Here is an 18,891-nt window from a genome sequence, read left to right on the forward strand (position 1 = left end):
AGAAAGGAGGCATCATTTCTTTTCATCTTTATGTGCCCAGGCCTAATACCTCTTTGGCCCCAAACAATTCTTTGCTGAATGAATGTACCAAAAGTTATTTAAAAACTAGTTATCAAAAGCTTCTTGAAATAGGTCATGAGATGGTCACACAGCTGTTTTAAGTTCCATGATTATTGATGATACATGGCAGGATTACAGATTTGGTTGGGGAGGAAAATAGGAAGATGTATTTCAGGGCACTTAGGCCTTATAGAACCATTGGTAGAGCTCTTTCCAAATTTTCAGTTAAAAACGCCTTCATCTTTTAAGACTTTTTAAGCTGGATCAGTGCCAAGAGTGTCTTTTATGGCTGAGCTGTAAACCAGTGGAAAATGGGATTTATGAATTCTGAGTTTGCTGGTGCTACTTATATTGCTCCTGTCAAGGATTACAGTTTTTAAAATGTTTATAAGTAGTTAGCATTAAATTCCTGCTTTCTTCTGCATAAAGAAATGACTGTACCTTGGGACAATATGCTTTTATTTTTTTCTTTTCTTTTCAGACAGGGTCTTGTTCTGTTGCCCAGGCTAGTGTACAGTGGCATAGTCATAGCTCACTGTAACCTCAAATTTCGGGCCTTAAGTGATTCTCCAACCTTGGCCCCCCAAAGTTCTGGGGTTATAGGCATGAACCACACACCTGGCTGGGGCAGTATGCTTAATGATGAGGAAAGACATAGGATTAAAAGGAGTGTGCTCACGACCGGGCTGGGGAATGAGCTGCTGGTGTGCTGTGTGTTCTCAGTTCATGGGGAAAGGACACTTTTTTAGTCTATGCCTAACCCATTTAGGAAACAACTATTTCAATTGTGGGTTATTTTTAATTTGTGTCTTCTTTTTTATACTCCTTTTACCACCAAATCTCTTACCAGGTTAAAAGTGGCCTAATTACATGTGAAATACTTAGGACTTTTGGAAAATGTGCTTCCTTTAGTAGGCTCATATTTGCACAGTTCTAAAATAACTCACTTGAGTCCTGAATTCCATCTTAATCAGTTAATCTGTTTTCCAGGATTTCCCTTCTGAGGGATTTGTGAACATCGAACAGGTAGAAAGGAAGCCTTCCTTGCTAAAGATAACTCTGCTATTTCCTGATAGCTGGTAGGGCACATTTACAGCTAATCAATAGCATAGCATGTAGTAGAAGGTTTTAGGAAACAATGTGAGTTGTGCTTCTACATTTAAAATTAGTCATACTTCTCTTTAGAAATGTCTTTTTCCCCTCTGAAATCAACCCCCAAGTTCTTCAGGGCAGGAGGGGGTGCAGAAGAAATCTAAACTCAAGTGATACATTCAAATAGCCTCAAATCTGTGGAAACCCCATTCCAATAAATACTGTCAGCCCTTGCATTGTGATCTTCCTTCAGCTGAAATTGGTCCAGGTGTAACTTAACATAGCCTAAAGGAGGAATGAGCTTTACTCTTTGTATGTAATCTGCACCAGTCTGGCAGCGAAATTTGGCAGATGTAGGGATGTTGATGGACACTGACACCAGATGAAGCCCATTCAGGTGCCCCTACTTCTAAGTAGCATCTTTGTAACTCAGCTCAGAGCCCATATAGCCCAGCTCTTGAATCATTTGTGCGCTCCCTTTGAACCTTTTCCGTGTTCTCTGGAGTGCATGGTGAATCTCTTTGTGTACTGATCATGCATATCCCCCCTTTGTTACAGGAGGACTGTGTCCGGGGTCCAACGATCCTTGTATGGAGAAGCCATGTCCAGGGGACATGCAGTGTGTCGGTTATGAAGCCAGCAGGAGACCGTTCCTCTGCCAGTGTCCACCAGGGAAGCTCGGAGAGTGCTCAGGTGCAGAGTGGAGTGGAAGGATGAGGGTCTAATTTCATATTCCTGAAACACTTGCTCTTGAGTAAATTACACCATCCAAGTCCTCCCAGAAAATGTTTCTTTATGCATGCAACATTTTCCTTTAGAATGGACCCCAGCTAACATTCACACTCACATTTACTTAGGATTTATCACAGCTCCAGCTTGTCGTAAGGGAACACATGAAGACTGTGAGCTTCTTGCATAATGGAGAGACTGCAACATGTGTTTTCTATCACATCTCATGGCTGTTAAGGGTGTGAAACAAGGGAAAATAAAAGGTTGGGCAGAGGCATTGGAGTATCTGTGGCATGGCCTTTGATGCTCAGGGTGCTGCACAAATCCACAGTCGCACAACCAAGATCCACAGAAGGCAGAGCTGACCCAATCCTGTTGACCTTCCTTAGAGTCTGCCCCATCTGGTGAACCAAGTAAGCGGACTCCCTACTGGAAATGTGTAACTAACTTCATGTTCCAGAAGGAGAGGTGCTCACCTCTGCATCTTAAAGCAAAAAAGTCAGTATTGGTGTTATTTTAATCCAAATGGTCCTGTTTCTGATCTTTACTCAATGTCTATACTTCATTTGATTCATATATTCTCTGCTAATTGTTTCCTCACAAAAGAGTATTCTTCATTTTGGGTACCAATAGAATCCCCTTTAGGTGTATTTAAAATATAGACACCTTAATAACAACTTTGGAATCTAATAAATAGTTGGAATAAAAAAATAACTATGCCTAGTATGTGCACGGCACTGAGTTCTAGAAATTCAGCCTCTGAAAAGAGAAGCACTATTCTTAAAAGTGGAAGCCAAAGCTCCTTCATAGCTGATTTCAAGAATGCAGCTGCAATTAAGTGACCACCTGGATGCTTACCTAAGTCATCTAAGGCTTAGAATTAGAAGAAAACTACGCTGCCCCTGTTTCTACATATGCACTGTGTACAGAGCAGGTGGATGTGTAGGGAGATCATAAAGCCAAATTTTCTAACGTCTGGAGTCACTTCCTGCTGACTTTTCTCCTTTCTATCTAGAAAACTTCTGATTGTCTATAATTATGGTTCATTTGGTAGATTTCCACGCATTCCACCTTTCACCCCAACAAGGCAGCCTTTTCAGCCATTACTTTGCCTGTTCAAACATAAAGTTGAAGGCAATTTAAAAGGAGTGATCTTAGAATTGAGCAATTGAGTTGGACTACATTCAAAGGGAGCCTCAAAATTAATGGTCAAAAAGTGAAATTGTAACTACGCGAATTTCCTTTGTATCAGTTACCTTTTTGCAACATTAGTGCAAATGACATAGTCATTAGGCATTAGGATACTTGGGGAACATGGGTATCTCTTGAAAATGGTTTTGTTTTCTTTGTTTCATGGAGCTGAAAGTTCTTTAATGTCTGAGTGATTGGGGGTTGGGGGAGGCACGAAGGGATATCTTTTAATAATGCTCATTTTAGAAAGTGGGAATAGGAAATTTAGTAACATTAAAAGAAATCCACGTTGTGGAATTTACCAAGTGGCCCTTGGCGCATGAGGCAAGTAAGGTGATTTTGGTGGCTGACTGGTTAATAGTTTTTTCACTTTGAAATTAGAGTTTGATGTGAAATGGAGAACCAATTTTTAATCAAAAATGATTTCTTCTCAATGCCTTCATTAACTTCTCATGCATAGTCTTTAATCAGCTTGCTTGGTGGTTGGGTGATTTCATGTGTCTGCTCCTTTCTGGATGTTAAAAATATGTATGTCTTCTCATAATGGTCTTTTCAGGGCACACTTCTCTTAGCTTTGCTGGAAACAGTTACATCAAATATCGGCTTTCTGAAAATAGCGAAGAGGAAGATTTTAAACTAGCTCTGCGTCTTCGAACCCTGCAAAGCAATGGGATTATAATGTACACCAGAGCAAATCCCTGCATAATTCTGAAGGTAATTAAAATGGGTTATCTTTTCCTGCAGTCAGTTCTCATGTTAGTGTTTTGGCTCTTGGATTGGAGAATGGCTGAAATCATTTTGTCTTTTAAGTTCAGAAGACCAGAAGCAGACTTCTGGGCAAAGGGGAGCAGCGGCAGAACTGGGAAAGAAGCCAACATCCCATTTCCTTTTGAACATTCAGCTTCAAAATTGGCTCTTGGTACATGGGGCATCTCTCTTGAGAGCGGGTTCAAGGGCTGGCCTCCTTTGAGCTGTAATCGCTCAACAGTTCATTAGGATGTGTCTCCTAATCAATTCCACAACAGGGGTGGTCCTTTAAAAGGATTGGCCATATCCTTTTCTACCACATGGGTCTATCCCCACTGACTTTTGAAGGCAACTTCTGTTCTTGCTCAGGGAGGAAATTGGAGGCATGGGGTATAGAAGATTTCATATGTCCTATCATGACCTAAGTAGCCCAATTTTTCAATCATTTCCTAGCCTCAGAAACCCTCCTAAAGCAGCCGAATTACTTCTAGAGCGAGTCTGACATTTATATTCAGCTCAAGGATTCTGGTGCCTTTATGAAAACAATAATAATGGTAATGGGCCAGCCACAGTGGCTCACATCTATAATCTCAACACTTTGGGAAGCTGAGGCAGGTGTATCACATGAAGTCAGGAGTTTGAGACCAGCCTGCCCAACATGGCAAAACGCTGTCTCTACTAAAAATACAAAAATGAGCCAGATGTGGTGGTGGGCACTTGCAATCCCAGGTACTTGAGAGGCTGAGGCATGAGAATCACTTGAACTTAGGAGGTTAAGGTTGCAGTGAGCTGAGATCATACCACTGCACAGTAATCTGGGTGACAGAGTAAGACTCCATCTCCAAAGTAAAACAAAACAAAGACAAACAGAATAATAACAGCTTTATGTGCATCATTTATTTTTATTATACAGCTAATGTGAAAAGTTTGTTATATGTTATCCCCATTTGATCAAGAAGAGGACAGTGGTTCAGAGAGGTTAAGTTACTTACCAAAGCTGCATATCTAATACATGGTGAGGCCTGAATCCCACAGTCAAGTCTCTCTCACTCCGTGCTGTTAATGTCCATACTATCCCTCACTCTCCCTCTTGCTACTGTAACTCATTTTATTAAAAATCACATTCTGGGCATCTGTCGCCCAGATTCAGCCTTCTAGTATGGAGGAAAGAAGGCAGGAGAAGGAAGGTGACGTGTTTCTTCTCATGCTCTTCTCACCAGGCTGCTATGTCAGCCCATCGTAAATGCTCTTCAGAAACATTTGGAGTTCATCCAGTGAAAAATGCCCTTTCACATGGAAATGGCTAGACACCTTTTTCTTCCCAAGGTTCAGGTTTGAAGGGTACATGGTAGACCTTTCCAGCTTTTGTCCTTTGATTGTTTGATGTGTCAGCTCCAAGTTGATTAGGTGGCCCAGGCTTTAATCCTAAAGGCAGATGAGGAAGGAGAGAAATTAGAGAACATTAAATGCCAGTGGGCTTCTCTTAGTGATCACATAGGCTTTTATTTACCCACGTCTAGTGTTGCCAGATATTACTTGGTGGCCATAGTTGAGTGATCAGGAAGTCAAAGTTTAAAAGTTGGTTACTTCTGTAAGCAGGCTCCCACTATCCTTATTCATTCAACACAGAATAATTTCAGATCTGGAAAGGAAAGCAATGTGTTTAAAAGAAAATAAGAAAAGTACTTCGGATGCACAGTTTTAGAGAATTATGCATTCAAATCAGATATTCATGGTGAAAGAAGAAAACTCGAAAACCTAAGTCCTGCCTTTATTTCTCCTGGCCCCGGAAGCAACCTGCCTTGGGTCAGTAGATAATTTTCTAAATGGCGCTGAGAGTTGGGGTTTTGTGTAATTGCTGGGAAAGTGCTCTGAGCATTCGGAGCTACCAGCTCTTAGGGCTCTGCTTGGGCCTTACTGACCTTTCTCTCTCCTCCTTCATGCTCTAACAGGGCTGGTGATTGAAAATAGTTTCTATTAGTAAATCTCTTATAGAGCATTAAATTTTAGATAGAACCAAAATATTGACCCTGAATGGCTTGATCCTAAAATGGAGCTTGTAATTTGACACTTCACTGGCAAATGTCTAAAATGTGCAGATCCCTGAGGATAGGAAAGAAGAATAATTAAGCCTTTTAGGCAGCTCCAACTCCTAAGGTATATTGCATTTCATGAAACAAGCATGTTTCTGAAAGTTGTGTAAATTGAATCTCTGTAAATGGAATTCTAATAAACTAGAGATGGATGCTATTTGAAGGAACCCTCCATTAATCCCTTTGTGATGTGAATAATCACTCCCAATCTGTCTGTTCTGTAAGTTTGCTTTTCATATGTTGGGTTTGCCCAAAGCAGGACACAGCTGTACTAAACTATTGCGGTTATTCTCCTACAGTCGCCAGGAATATCCACTGAGGGGATTTGAATCTGTTTGCTTAACATTTTCAGCCTCATGCAAGATTTAATTTCCTTGGCTTTAGGTACAGTATGTGCCTTGCACTTTGGTTCAGCAACTAAGCTGAAATGCTTTGTTTAAATCGCACCTCTTGGTTATTTTTATTTTTCTGGTCAGCGCACATTCTCTAAAAAGTACTTAAGATACTCAGTGGGGTGAATGGCGCCCCTTACAGACAATAAAGAATTGCAGAGAGACCTCAAGAAGTAAAAATGCTCACAAAGAATATCACTGTCTCTCGGCAACAATAAAAGGCATTCATTCTTCTGTTTACCAGTGATAACCTATCTTCTTCCAAAAGAAATTCAATGCTTACCATAAGCATTCAAATGCAATAAAATTAAAGTACCATTAAGATAAAAATACAAGGTTAAGAGCCAACCAATGAAGTTGAGTAGAGTAGAATATCATTACTGGAAAATCTAGACCAAGGGGAACTACTTCAGCAGAGCCCAAACCATAACTGAGTTTCCTGGCAGCCAAAGCAACAATGAAAATGGTCGGACAGGCTCTGTGACTCTCCTCACACCTAGAAAAGAAACAGGGCATTCTTTCTCAAAGGGAGATCTGGAAAAGATTTTTTAAAAAGAAGAAGAAAGAAACATGTCAAATCACCAGAAGAGATGTAAGGAGAAATCACTAGGAGAACACTTTATCTCTTTGTCAGTCTTTCAGCTACAGTATTATGGCAAAAGCACAAGAGAATATGGCTGTTAATATAGAAGCATCTCATGTTTTATTTTGAGGGGAAGTTATAAATGATTCATTGCTACATTCTGATGATTCTCAAACATGGCTAGCTTCAGACCTCTAAACTGAAAGGAAGATGGGGAAAGTTCATTTGGTTTGTAAAACAGCCCACTTGGCATGGCCAGATCTTTCCAATGTAGATCAAAAGAGTAACAAGGAAGCTTCCTACAAGATTTGAGAATTTCAATCATCTGTTTAAGAATGTCACCAAAAAGTAAATTCACCTTAATAATTACATTTTCTAGTAATAATAAAATACCTAAGAGTTTACAAAGTACTTTAACATACATAAAATTTCGACTTTCATTCCCCTTGCATGTAGGTATGACTGTCTACTTTTTTTGCCTGTGAGGAAACTGAGGCTCAGAGAAAATTCCGTGACTTGCTCCAAGTGACAGCCAGTCAATATGACTCTGGATCTGGGCCTGTGATAGAGGCAAGCAGGTTGGGAGTTAGTTATCTTTTGATAAACTAGAGGAGTTTATTGAAAGAAGAAATTCAGAAGAAATTCAGATGATTATGCACTCATTTACTCATTTAAAACACTTAATGTATGAACTAAATAGCTATTAATGGAAGACTTAAAAATAGATTTTGTAATTGTTTGTGTGTGGATTTGTTTTTTGAGATGAGAGCTCACCATCTTACCAGGTTGGTCTCAAAGTGATCACTTAATCCTCCTGCCTCAGCCTCCCAAGTAGCTAGGACTACAGGCACATGCTACACAGGGGAAGAAAAAAATGTTTTTAAAACATCGCCTTTTCAAAGAATACTGAATAATCCTCTGACAAGGTACGTAATTATGGTGCATTTGCTACAGCCACACACCCAGGATCTGAAGCAGTAAGACTTCATGCCAAAATGTACAGTTTTTACTCAAAATCTTACTTTCCTGTAAAAGTAGGACTTCTTTTTTTTTGAAAGAACACTTTTACTTATTTATTTATTTTACTTTAGGTGCATACTATATCTGGCATTTCTCCCCATGTTATCACTCTGCACCCCCTGCTGTCTCTCCCCCACCCCACCCAACAGCCCCCAGGGTGTGATGCTCCCCTCCCTGAGTCCACGTGTTCTCGTTGTTCAACACCCACCTATGAGTGAGCACATGTGGTGTTTGGCTTTCTGTTCTTGTGTCAGTTTGCTTAGAATGATGGTTTCCAGATTCATCCAAGTCCCTACAAAAGACACGAACTCATCGTTTTTTATGGCTGCATAGTAATCCATGGTGTATATGTACCACATTTTCTTTGTCCAGTCTATCATTGATGGGCATTTGGGTTGGTTCCAGGTCTTTGCTATTGTACACAGGGCTGCAACGAACATATGTGTGCATGTGTCTTTATAGTAGAATGATTTATAATCCTTTGGATATATACCCAGTAATGGGATTGCTGGGTCAAATGGAATTTCTATTTCTAGATCCTTGAGAAATCGCCACGCTGTCTCCCACAATGATTGAACTAATTTATACTCTCACCAACTGTATAAGAGTGTTCCTATTTCTCCACATCCTCTCCAGCATCTGTTGTCTCCAGATTTTTTAATGATCGCCATTCTAACTGATGTGAGATGATATCTCAGTGTGGTTTTGATTTGCATTTCTCTAATGACCAGTGACGAGCATTTTTTCATATGTTTGTTGGCCTCATATATGTCTTCTTTTTGAAAAGTGTCTGCTCATATCCTTCACCCACTTTTGAAATGGGTTTGTTTTTTCCTTGTGTATGTGATTTAGTTCTTTGTGGATTCTGGATATCAGCACTTTGTCAGATGGGTAGATTGCAAAAATTTTTGCCGATTCTGTTGGTTGCGGATTCGCTCTAATGGTTTCTTTTGCTGTACAGAAGCTCTGGAGTTTACTTAGATCCATTTGTCTATCTTGGCTTTTATTGCTATTGCTTTTGGTGTTTTATTCATGAAGTCCTTGCCTATGCCTATGTCCTGGATGGTTTTGCCTAAGTTTTCTTCCAGTGTTTTTATGGTGTTTGTTAGGTTTTATGTTTAAATCTTTGATCCATCTGGAGTTAATTTTAGTGTAAGGTGACAGGTAGGGGTCCAGTTTCTGCTTTCCGCACATTGCTAGCCAGTTTTCCCAACACCATTTATTAAACATGGAGTCCTTTCCCCATTGCTTGTTTTTGTCAGGTTTGTCAAAGATCAAATGGTTGTAGATGTGTGGTGTTTCTTCTGGGGTCTCTGTTCTGTTCCATCGATCTATGTCTCTGTTTTGGTGCCAGTACGATGCTGTTTTGATTACTGTAGCCTTGTAGTATAGTTTGAAATCCAGCAGTGTGATGCCTCTGGCTTTGTTCTATGTGCTTAGGATCATCTTGGCTATGCAGCGTCTTTTGTGATTCCATATAAAGTTTAAAGTGGTTTTTTCCAGTTCTGTGAAGAAGGTCATTGGTAGCTTGATGGGGATAGGGTTGAATCTATAGCTTACTTTGGGCAGTATGGCCATTTTCATGATACTGATTCTTCCTAAACATGAGCATGGAATGTTTCTCCATCTGTTTGTGTCCTCTCATTTCATCAAGCAGTGGTTTGTAGTTCTCCTTTAAGAGGTCCTTTACATCCTTTGTTAGTTGTATTCCTAGGTATTTTATTCTCTTTGTAGCAATTGTGAATGGGAGTTTGCTCTTGATTGGGCTCTCTGTCTGTTATTGGTATATAGGAATGCTTGTGATTTCTGCACATTGATTTTGTATTCTGAGACTTTGCTGAAGTTGCTTATCAGTTTGAGAAGATTTTGGGCTGAGACGATGGGGTCTTCTAGATAGACAATCATGTCAACTGCAAATAGAGACAGTTCGACTTCCTCCTTTCCTAATCGAATACCCTTTATTTCTTTTTCTTGCCTGATTGCTCTGGCTAGAACTTCCAATACTATGTTGAATAGGAGTGGTGAGAGAGGGCATCCTTGTCTAGTGCCTGATTTCAAAGGGAATGCTTCCAGCTTTTGCCCTTTCAGTATGATATTGGCTGTAGGTTTGTCATATATAGCTTTTACCATTTTATACTATGTTCCGTCAATACTTAGTTTATTGAGAGTTTTTAGCATGAAGGGCTGTTGAATTTTATCAAAGGCCTTCTCTGCATCTATTGAGATAATCATGTGGCTTTTGTCTTTGGTTCCGTTTATGTGATGGATTACATTTATGGATTTGCATATGTTGAACCAGCCTTGCATCCCCGGGATGAAGCCTACTTGGTCATGATGGATAAGCTTCTTGATGTGCTGTTGTACTCTATTTGCCAGTATTTTATTGAAAATTTTTACATCTATGTTCATCATGGATATTGACCTGAAGTTTTCTTTTTTAGTTGAGTCTCTGCCTGGTTTTGGTATCAGGATGATGTTGGTCTCATAAGATGAGTTAGGGAGGATTCCCTCCTTTTGTATTGTTTGATACAGTTTCAGAAGGAATGGAACCAGCTCCTCTTTGTACGTGTGGTAGAATTCGGCTGTGAACCCATCTGGACCTGGAGGTTTTTTTTGGATGGTAGGCTATTGATTGCTACCTCTACTTCAGCCCTCGTTATTGATCTATTCAGGGTTTCAGCTTCCTGGTTTAGTCTTGGTAGAGTACAAGTGTCTAGGAATTTATCCATTTCTTCCTGGTTTACTGGTTTATGTGAGTAGAGCTGTTTGTAGTAATCTCTGATGGTAGTTTGTATTTCTGTGGGATCAGTGGTAATACCCCCTTTATCATTTTTTATTACATCTATTTAATTCTTCTCCCTTTTCTTTCTTACTAATCTGGCTAGCAGTCTATTTTGTTGGTCTTTTCAAAAAAAGCTGCTCCTGGATTTATTGATTTTTTGAAGGGTTTTTTGTGTCTCTATCTCCTTCATTTCTGCTCTGATCGTAGTTGTTTCTTGTCTTCTGCTAGCTTTTCAGTTTTTTTGATCTTGCTCCTCTAGCTCTTTCAATTTTGATGATAGGATGTCGATTTTAGATCTTTCTTCTCTTCTCTGGTGGGCATTTATTGCTATAAATTTCCCTCTCAACACTGCTTTAAATGTGTCCCAGAGATTCTGGTAAGTTGTGTCTTCATTCTGTTTGGTTTCGAAGAACATCTTAATTTCTGCCTTCATTTCATTGTTTATCCAGTCGACACTCAGAAACAAGTTGTTCAGTTTCCAAGTGGTTGTGCGGATTTGAGCGTTTCTTGATCCTGAGTTCCTGTCTGATGGTGCTGTGGTCTGATAGACTGGTTGTTATGATTGCTGTTGTTTGGCATTTGCTGAGGAGTGATTTGCTTCCAATGATGTGGTCAATTTTAAAGTGCAATGTGGTGCTGAGAAAAATGTATATTCTGTGGATTTGGGGTAGAGCATTCTGTATATATCTATTAGGTCTGCTTGGTCCAGCTCTGCATTCAAGTCCTGGATATCCTTGTTAATTTTCTGTCTTGTTGATCTAATATTGACAGTGGAGTGTTGAAGCCTCCCACTATTATTGTGTGGGAGTCTAAATCTCATTTTAGGTCATTAAGAACTTGCTTTATGTATCTGGGTGCTCCTGTGTTGGGGGTGTATATATTTAGGATAATTAGCTCTTCCTGTTGGATTGATCCTTTTACCATTATGTAGTGTCCTTCTTTGTCTCTTTTGATCTTTGTTGGTTTGAAGTCCATTTTATCAGAGACTAGGATTGCAACACCTGCTCTTTTTTTTGTTCTCTGTTTGCTTGGCAAATCTTCCATCCCTTTCTTTTGAGTCTATCTGTGTCTTTTTTGAGATGGGTTTCCTGAATATAGCACACCAATGGGTTCTGACTTTTTATCCAGTTTGCCAGTCTATGTCTTTTGATTTGGGCATTTAGGCCGTTTACATTCAATGTTATTATTGTTATGTGTGAATTTGATCCTGCCATTTTCTTACTGGCTGGTTTTCTTTCCCATTAGTTGACTCATTTTCTTCATTGCATTCTTGGTCTTTGCCAGCTGGTTTGCTTTTGCAGTGACTGGTACTTGTCCCTTTCCGTGCTTAGTGTTTCTTTCAGGAGCTCCTGTAGGGCAGGTCTGGTAGTGACAAAATCTCAATAATTGCTTGTCCATAAAGGATTTTATTTCTCCTTCACTTACGAAGCTTAGTTTGGCTAGAGATGAGATTCTGGGTTGAAAATTCTTTTCATTAAGGATGTTGAATATTGGCCCCCCACTCTCTTCTGGCTTGTAGGGTTTCTGCTGAGAGATCTGCTGTGAGTCTGATAGGCTTCCCTCTGTATGTGACCTGACCTTTCTCTCTGGCTGCCCTTAGCATTTTTTCCTTCATTTCAACCCTGGTGAATCTGACAATTATGTGCCTTGGGGTTGCTCTTCTTGAGGAATATCTTTGTGGAGTTCTCTGTATTTCCTGAATTTGAAATTTGGACTGCCTTGCTAGGCTTGAGTTCTCCTGGATAATATCCTGGAGCATATTTTCCAGTTTGGATTCATTCTCCCCATCATATTCAGGTACACGGATCAAGCATAGATTAGGTCTTTTCACATAATTCTGTATTTCTTGGAGGCTTTGTTCATTTCTTTTCACTTTTTTCTCTTGTCTTGCCTTTTCTTTTTATTTTATTGAGTTGATCTTCAATCTCTGATATCCTTTCTTCTGCTTGATCTATTCATCTATTAAAACTTGTGTTTGCTTCACTTAGTTCTCGTGCTGTGTTTTTCAACTCCATCAAGTCATTTACGTTCTTCTCTAAGCTCGTTATTCTAGTTAGCATTTCGTCTAACCTTTTTTCAAAGTTTTTGATTTCTTTGCATTGAGTTAGAACATGTTCCTTTAGCTCAGAAAAGTTTGTTATTATCCACCTTCTGAAGCCTGTCGGTCAAGTTGTGATCTGATGTTGTTGAAGAGTTGTGATCCCTTGAAGGAAAAGAGATGTTCTGGTCTTTGATGGTTTCATCTTTTTTCCACTGTTTTTTTCCCATCTTTGTGGGTTTACCTGGCTGTGGTGTCAGAGAGCTGTTTGATGAGGTCACTTGTCTGCCTGTGGGGGCGCTACTGGGTTTCTAGGGATTCCTTCAGGTTACTAGGGAAGCTTCCTGTGTCTTTTTGTTTATATGGGGAGATTAGGCCCGCCTCTTCTGCTGACCTGTAGGCGCTGCTGGGTTGTCAAGAACTCGGTCCCATTGCTACGCGTAGCTTCCTGTGTTTTTTGTTAAAACATGTAGCCCAGTCCCACCCCTCTAGTGGTGGGTTATGCCCTTCCTCCACTGGGCTGGATCGTTCAGGGTTCATCTCAGACTGTGGCACTGGCTGCGCAACCCACCAGAGTCAGAGCTTCAGCCCTCTGGGGTTTGTCGGGGGGCCGTCTCCCCCTTTCAGCTTCCTCTCTCTCCAATCGTGGGGTAGGGGCATGCCCAGCTGCCCCCGCTTACAGCTTCCTCTCTCTCCGGGCAGGGGGAGGGGACGATAGCTCAGTCCTCAGGCTCTTATTCAACTCTGCTCTTGTAATTCCTGGCACTTGACTGGCAAAGATCCCCTGTTGTGTGTATTGCTGAGGCTTTGGGGAAGTGCTGTATCTGGACCGGAGTGCCAAGGGGGGGAGCCTCTGACTCGCTGGTCAGATGCACTTTCTGGGTGAAGCAGCACCCCTCCCCGCCTCGGTCTGTCCTGAGTGGGTTTTGCTCACCATCGGACCATTGAAATGAACCTGGTACCTCCGTTGGAGCTAGGAGTTCTCTGGATTTCTGCATCTCTCTTGCTGGGTGTTGTGCAGTGGAGTTGTGTCTAATTGGCCATCTTGGATCTCTAGCTGGGCCAGGTTCTGCAGACAAGTTGCCTCCGCACCTCAAGGGAGGCTATCGCTGAGGCCATCGCTGAGGCCCGCAAGGAGAGGGCATGCCAGAGTGAGCCCCCTTCTGGACTCCGAGCGTGATCTGGATGCGTGCCTCCCTGTCATTGTCCTCTGCTCCTGTCTGGGAACACGTGCCTCCACCCCCTCCACCTCGTGCTCCTCTACCGCTCCCGCTGGTCAGGTGGGCTCAGGCCCAGCGCTATGCTGCCCCCCTGCGCCCTAGAGACCAGTGGCCGAGGCGCCACGGAGTTTTCTGCCTTAGAAACTCCAAAGTAGAGCTTTTTAGAACTCCGATTTCTTGTCTCCCAAACTCCGCGCTACTAAAGATTCAGGGGAAAGCACATCACTGATTTCAAATGATCCTGGGAATCTAAATATTTTATAACATTAGGGCAACTCTCTAAATTATGTTTTTCATTAAACAAATTACCTAGCTACACCCCCAACCTCACCAAATCATTTCAGTATCATTGCTATAGACTTTCCTTACAGTTTCATGCACACCTCAATTTCTATTAAAGTAGCTTCCCCTCTGATGTGAGAACGCTTCATGCTCTTAAAGAAGACCCTAAAACTAGGTGAATCCTATTCTGAAGACAGAAGAATTAAATATGATCAGAATATATTTTCCAATATGAGAGAACATAGACATGAAAAGACAAAGTGTTCTTTTCACTCTCTGGCATAATATACCTGTGCAATAGCAAAAGATTATTAACCTTTCACAAGGTAACATTTGGCGTCAGCATTCTAGCTTGCCATATAAACAAAGCTGGTAATTTCAGCCTCCTGGAATTTTGACGATCCAAATGATTTTTGTTTGTAAAACGGTGAGAATCACGTAGGCATCTGGCTTCCTTCATTCAGCAATGTTGCTGCTATTTTTGCAACAGAAAATAAAAAGCAAGCTTAATCATGTTGTGTTAGTATAATTTTATGTTCCTCAGTGATAGGACTCTGATACATTTGAGTACATCGGAGTCCTGTTATTCTTCCTGGTGAGTATGTAACTTGGTGATTATTCAAAGAGGTAGGAGGTGGAGGTGAGAGAATTAGCCAAGTAATATATTAATTGAACATCTTTTTACAAAAACTTAGATAAATTGCACTGTCACCAATTTTTCATAATAGACTGAGGACACCAGTTTTTAGCCACAGAGAAAAAAAATAGCAGGTGGACTGTGCCGGAGGAAGATGATATGCCCCAAAGTCACATTCGATGATTTATTACTTTACATTGAAATACAAATATGGAAGTTATCCAGGAGTTGCCATGGAGCAAGTATTCTGGTATGATTTACAATACTTATTCATTCAGTTTTGCTGAACCAAAACAAATGACAAAAGTGATAGTGTAAGATTACACATAAGGCCGGGCACAGTGGCTCACACCTGTAATCCCAGCACTTTGGGAGGCTGAGGTAGGTGGATCACAAGGTCAGGAGATCAAGACCATCCTGGCCACCCTGATGAAACCCTATCTTTACTAAAAATACAAAAAAATTAGCTGGGCATGGTGGCTTGTGCCTATAATCCCAGCTACTCCGGAGGCTGAGGCTGGAGACTCCCTTAAACCAGGGAGTCGGAAGTTGCAGTGAGCTCAGATCGTGCCACGGCACTCCAGCTTGGCAACACAGCAAGACTCCGTCTTAAAAAACACATCAAAAAAAAATTACACATGAAAGATCTCTGAGAAGAACATAAACACTTGGCCTCAGTCCTTTCATATTTGCACATTTGCATTACAGAGCGGAATATGTGTGTTCTAACTGTGTGTGATGCGGCTAACCATTCTGCAGTGGCTACAGTAGCGTTATACAGTAAGCCATAGCAGTTCTCTCTGCTCTCCAAACCCACACACAGAGGGGCCAGACCATTCTCTCCAGGTGACCTGGGTGGTATATGACAAAGCCTGAATTTAATTCAGCATTCCAAAATTCCCACAGCTCTGTCTGCTTCACAAAGCCCCCAGACTTCTAGATACACAGGTTTATGTGGCAAGACCTATGGAATTTTATGCAGGATGAAGAACATGGAGCTACAAAGGCAGAAATGAGAGTCTCTAAGAATTCAGTTGTCTGTACTTAAGTATAGAGAAATACACCATGTGTGAGAATGAGAGGTGCTATAATCCCTAATAGGTCCATTATGAGTTAAACACATTTCACAAGGACTGCTTCAGTCTATTTCTGTGAATTCATTTTTTCTCTGTACCCCCTTGGCTGTTTGTGACCTGGAAGCTCTGTGTTGTCCTGTCATTTCCTTTCCTTTCCTTTTTTTCTTTTCCCGACTAGTGTCTGTTTTCTGCACAGAACTATGAATGCTAACTGATCAGTGTTCCCTGCATGCCTGAGGCACTGACCTCCACAAGGCTATAGGCCTGAAAAGAAGCTTTCGTTTCACAATTTCTGGCTGTGAATCCCTTCATGACCAAATGTACCTTTGGCTAGACAGGGGTGCAGCCCTCATTCCCTGGATCCCACAGCCACCTTGCATTTCTGAGAAATATGAAACAGGGAGCACAACAGAGTGTATTCAAAGGCCTATTTTCTTCACAGCAGATGAGCCTGGGGCTCCATGGAGGGCCAGTCCCTGCCCTGCAGCGCTCTGCCGGCAAGGATCCTCCAAAGCACATGCCTTCTTCCTGTGTGTGATGTCTCCTGGGGTTAGCCTCCTGGGGGCAGTGGATGCCCTTGCTACAACAGTGCACTCACAGCAGCAGGATGCTCTCTGGTGTCTCTCCCCAAACCAGGGCTGGGAGCATTCACGAAGTGTGGGCAGTTGAACAAAAGATCCTTCTGGACGACGAGGTGTCACAAACGATCCAGATGTTCTAAGCAAATGGCCAAGCCCTGAGCACCGTGGGAGATAACCTTTATCTAAACCATGAGCCTCATCCTAAGGGACTCTTAAGAATATGCTCATGTTAACTATAGAGCAGCTTGTAAATCTTCAATATATACAAAGCTGGGAGCTAGGAACTTTTTCATTTCTACCAGGCTTCTTTCTCTCCCCTGTGGAGCACTCACATAAATGTATTCCAGAAACATATGTATTTGTGTGATTATTTGATTAATGGCCATCTACCCTACTAGACTGTCCGCCACCTGCGGGCGGAGATGATAACTACTTGCTCAGATGGCCTCCTCACACTTAGTACACTGCTTAGCGTATAGTAGATGTTCAATAAATGCTAATAAGCTGCTCACAGAAATCATTCCTGTGGTGGTAAGGGCTAAGAAGGGTGCAGAGAATAAACATACCCCTAAACCAGATATTGCTGGGAATTTTAAAGGCTAAAGACCCAAAGAGTAGAAACATTCTTAAATATAATTGTGGGAATGTGAAGATGTACCCATATTACTAATCACAAGATTTGTGAAATATAAGCCATGCGTTTACATGGCAGGTAAGGGGGAGGCAGAGTGGTTAAAAGTCAAACCATAACAGATGTATTACTAAAGCAAAAGCCATGTCCACCTTCCAGCCTTCTTGTGAAGCCCCGGGGCGGCCAGGAGAAGGGTGTAGGGAACATATTGCCAGTTGCATATTGAAAAGTGTTGCACTGTTGTTTCCCTGCGCAGATTGTGGATGGCAAGCTGTGGTTCCAGCTGGACTGTGGCAGTGGCCCCGGAATCTTGGGGATCTCAGGCCGTGCTGTCAATGACGGGAGCTGGCACTCGGTCTTCCTGGAGCTCAACCGCAATTTCACGAGCCTGTCCCTGGATGACAGCTACGTGGAGCGGCGCAGGGCGCCCCTCTACTTCCAGACGCTGAGCACCGAGAGTAGCATCTACTTCGGCGCCCTGGTGCAAGCAGATAACATCCGCAGCCTGACTGACACGCGGGTCACGCAGGTGCTCAGCGGCTTTCAGGGCTGCCTGGACTCCGTGATGCTGAATAATAACGAGCTGCCGCTGCAGAACAAGCGCAGCAGCTTCGCGGAGGTGGTGGGCCTGACCGAGCTGAAGCTGGGCTGCGTGCTCTACCCCGACGCCTGTGAGCGCGGCCCGTGCCAGCATGGGGGCAGCTGTACTGGCCTGCCGTCCGGGGGTGAGTGTGGCTGCACTGGCCTGGGGCTGCGAGGGGAGAGGGAGTGAACTGCAGGGCAATCCCTGCCCTCCCAATGCAAGGACCCTGCTAGAGAGGAATCCTCACACCCAAGATGCTCAGCAAGTTTCTTAATCCGCTTTAGGGACGTCTCATGCTTGACAGTTATAGGAGTGTCCAGTTTTGCCAATCGTTTGCAGCTTCCCATAGGTGTGGTACGGTGCAGTGGCACGGGGGCCCAGAGATCCCATCAACTCTGCCCACTACCCTGTCCATCCCCTGGCCTTTCAAGCTACAGGAGGTTGAGTGAATAGGACCCCCTTTTAAATATGCCTTCATTGGCCGGGCACGGTGGCTCATGCCTGTAATCCCAGCACTTTGGGAGGCTGAGGCGGGTGGATCACCTTAGGTCGGGAGTTCAAGACCAGCCTGACAAACATGGAGAAACCCTGTCTCTACTAAAAATACTAAATTAGCTGGGCATGGTGGCAGGTACCTGTAATCCCAGCTACTCAGGAAACTGAGGCAGGAGAATCACTTGAACTCGGGAGGCGGAGGTTGCGGTGAGCTGAGATCGTGCCATTGCACTCCAGCCTGGGCAACAGGAGTCGAATTCAGTCTTAAAAAATAAGAATAAATATGGTTTCATGAGCCACCTGCATGTCACTGTAGAATGATAGTAGCACTGAATTATGACACCCATGCACATGAAATTGCTGACCAGACAGACATACAACCTTTCTAGAAGCTAAAGCTTACTAGAAGCTGTCCCCCAGGAATAGGAGATCTGGGAACACACTTCTGCAATGTGTGCATTAAAAATAAGTCTAGTTACAGCTTTACAAAGGAGTAGAAAGTCAAGAATAGGGAGAAGGAATTTACATAAAATCTCAGGACAGATAAGCAGGCAATGAAGGCATGATGCTTTACTCTAATATTTTTTCCCCACAAAGTACATCATATAGAAGAAAGAGGAGAGTAGGAACACAAACAGAAAAGGATTTATAAAGCGTTT

The 18,891-nt window shown here is 42.3% G+C and overlaps 1 protein-coding gene across 2 annotated transcripts in view; it reads left to right on the top strand.

The window, feature by feature from the left end:
* FAT3 (FAT atypical cadherin 3) overlaps positions 1 to 18,891 on the top strand; it is a 532,147-nt gene that overhangs the window by 485,450 nt on the left and 27,806 nt on the right. For both annotated transcript variants that reach the window (XM_064365390.1, XM_064365391.1), the window contains exons 19-21: positions 1,711 to 1,845; positions 3,629 to 3,786; positions 17,411 to 17,879. In XM_064365390.1, coding sequence (XP_064221460.1) covers positions 1,711 to 1,845; positions 3,629 to 3,786; positions 17,411 to 17,879 — 762 coding nt within the window. The remainder of the gene's footprint in view (positions 1 to 1,710; positions 1,846 to 3,628; positions 3,787 to 17,410; positions 17,880 to 18,891) is intronic.

The sequence above is a fragment of the Aotus nancymaae genome, unplaced genomic scaffold, assembly GCF_030222135.1.
Source record: "Aotus nancymaae isolate 86718 unplaced genomic scaffold, 86718_ANA_hifiasm-v0.15.2.pri h1tg000059l, whole genome shotgun sequence".
Classification (NCBI taxonomy): Eukaryota; Metazoa; Chordata; class Mammalia; order Primates; family Aotidae; genus Aotus; species Aotus nancymaae.